The sequence below is a fragment of the Aethalodelphis obliquidens genome, unplaced genomic scaffold (assembly GCF_003676395.1).
Source record: "Aethalodelphis obliquidens isolate GAN/ISIS:26980383/991018 unplaced genomic scaffold, ASM367639v1 scaffold1756, whole genome shotgun sequence".
NCBI classification, from domain to species: domain Eukaryota; kingdom Metazoa; phylum Chordata; class Mammalia; order Artiodactyla; family Delphinidae; genus Aethalodelphis; species Aethalodelphis obliquidens.
In genome coordinates, this window is record NW_020839667.1 from 1 (window position 1) to 2,207 (window position 2,207).

A 2,207-nucleotide genomic window follows, 5' to 3' on the forward strand; every position below is an offset into this window, starting at 1 on the left:
ACTGACCTCAGCTGGGAATGTGTGTGTGTGTGTGTGTGTGTGTGTGTGTGGGTGTGGGTGTGTGTTTGTGTGTGTATGAGTGTGTTGGGTGATTCAAACAACCGACCACATTGTAAATGTCCGTGAATGACCAGAAAATGACAGTATTTATTTTGGGGTGCTCATAAAAGCTAGAAGTAGGTGAATTTGCAGATATTGAATCTGTGAATAACGAGGATAATTGCACGTGCAGTACTGGAGCACTCTGGCGTTAGAGTCTATAACACTGCCTACTGCAGAATTCAAAATGCTTGTGCAGGTTGCCTGAAAGCAGGAGGGTGTGCCTCTTCTTTCCACATCTACAAAAACAAAACAACAATTAATACTCTTTAAAAATCTCATGTGCACTCTCAGGATATTTACAAGTTTCGCGAACTTCAGGCTGAAATTGAACATTATGGTGAGCCGCAGGGTTGTTCTGAACTCCTTTGAGAAAAAGGTAAATAAAGAAATGATAAAGAACCTTAATTCTTTAGTATTATATGTGTGTGCACATATGAGTATATTTATACACAACTATAATGAAACATTAGGATACAGAACAGGGTCTCTGGTGGAGCTCCTGGGCAGGAAGAGGAAAGCACAGGTTCTAACAAGAATTCCCTCCCAGCCCCTATCTGCACCTGCCACAGGCCTCAGCCCTGTACTTGGTGGGTCCTGTGCTCCCCCTGGTGGTAACGGGCCCCTGTGCAGGGAGGTTTGTGTCTGGGCTCACACTGACTTCCCCTCACTGTGTCTGTCGCACAGTAATACACGGCTGTGTCCTCAGTTGTCAGGCTGCTCAACGATAAGTAGACTTGACTCTTGGAGGTGTCCCTGGTGATGCTGAGCCGGGACTTAAGAGTTGGGTTATAGCCTATGCTTCCACCATCCCAGGTCGCACCAATCCACTCCAGCCCCTTTCCTGGAGCCTGGTGGACCCAGTGTACATCATAATTGGTTAATGAGACTCCAGAGACAGTGCAGATGAGGGAGAGGGTCTGTGAGGGCTTCACCAGACTGGGTCCCGACTCCTGCAGCTGCACCTGGGACAGGACACCTGTGGACAGAGAGAACCACGGTGACTCATGGGCTCAGATGCAGCTTCCCCATCTTTTCACATCTGAATCCCTGAGAAACTCACCTCTGGGAGCTGACACCAGGAAGAGGAAGAACCACAGTGGATTCATCTTCTTGCAGATGAGATTCATGAAGCCCAGAAATTCTCTTCAAGCATGAGGAGAAACCTGAATTTAAGTGAACAGGTACTTTGTTTTTACCTTGTGGGCTAAGGGGATATTTGCATAAGGGAGGGACCTTTTTAGAAAAAGCAGAAAGTAGTGAAGGGAGATCCCAGTCTCTGGGGCTCCACCTGAGGAGGGTGCTGACTGTGCCCTCAGAGAACTCAGCCCCACTTGGGGTCCCCTCAATATGCCTGGGGGACTCTGTGTCCAGGAATGAAATGATGCTGAAGGGCTAGTCAGGAAGTCAGCTGTGCTCAAGGATTAACGGCAGGTTTGGGGAGTAGACTTTAATCCCATGGAGGTATATATTTCACATAAATACCCATCACACATTCAGGGTCCTCCAAGATGTCAGCCACAGACCCTTGTTTTTTCCTTTCTGCATTACCTCCTGTTTATTAGCTGGATGCGCAAGTATTTGAGACAAACCATACATGTAATAATCACATTGAATTCAGACAAAGTCAGGTAAAATTGAATGTTTATCATAATTCACAACGGATTTCGTGTTTCCCTTAACTTGGGTGAACATTTCTTCACCTGAAACAGTTTAAATATTATCAAGAGTTGCTCTGGAGGTGGATTTACTCTTAACAACTAAACACACCGTGTATTTTGTGGACAAGGTAGTCATTCTTGCTGAGATGGTCATGGATCCCAGCACTGCTGACATGGCCAGTAGCCTGACCTGACGGTTTCCTGTGCACAACTGAGTGTCTGCAGGAACACCGTGAGCTTCAGGGCTTTTTCCTTGCATGTGGACGTTGAGGAATCCCCAGGGCTAGCAAGGTCTAAGAACAGACAACTCCTAGAAGCTCCTCAGGACTCCAACATGCTGGGCAGGTGACCTGGTCACAGTGCACAGACTCACTCCTTCTAGAAGTGTTCATTTCTAACTCTCCCTGTCACAGCCAGTTACATTGGAAGTCCGTGAACACAGTTCCC

At 46.9% G+C, this 2,207-nt stretch overlaps 1 gene segment (V, D, J or C); it reads right to left on the minus strand.

The window, feature by feature from the left end:
- Positions 1-619: 619 nt before the first annotated feature.
- On the minus strand, positions 620-1,240 carry LOC113617092 (immunoglobulin heavy variable 4-59-like). The segment is given in 2 exon segments: positions 620-1,078; positions 1,163-1,240. Coding segments are annotated over 2 exon segments (471 nt in total).
- Positions 1,241-2,207: the final 967 nt, after the last annotated feature.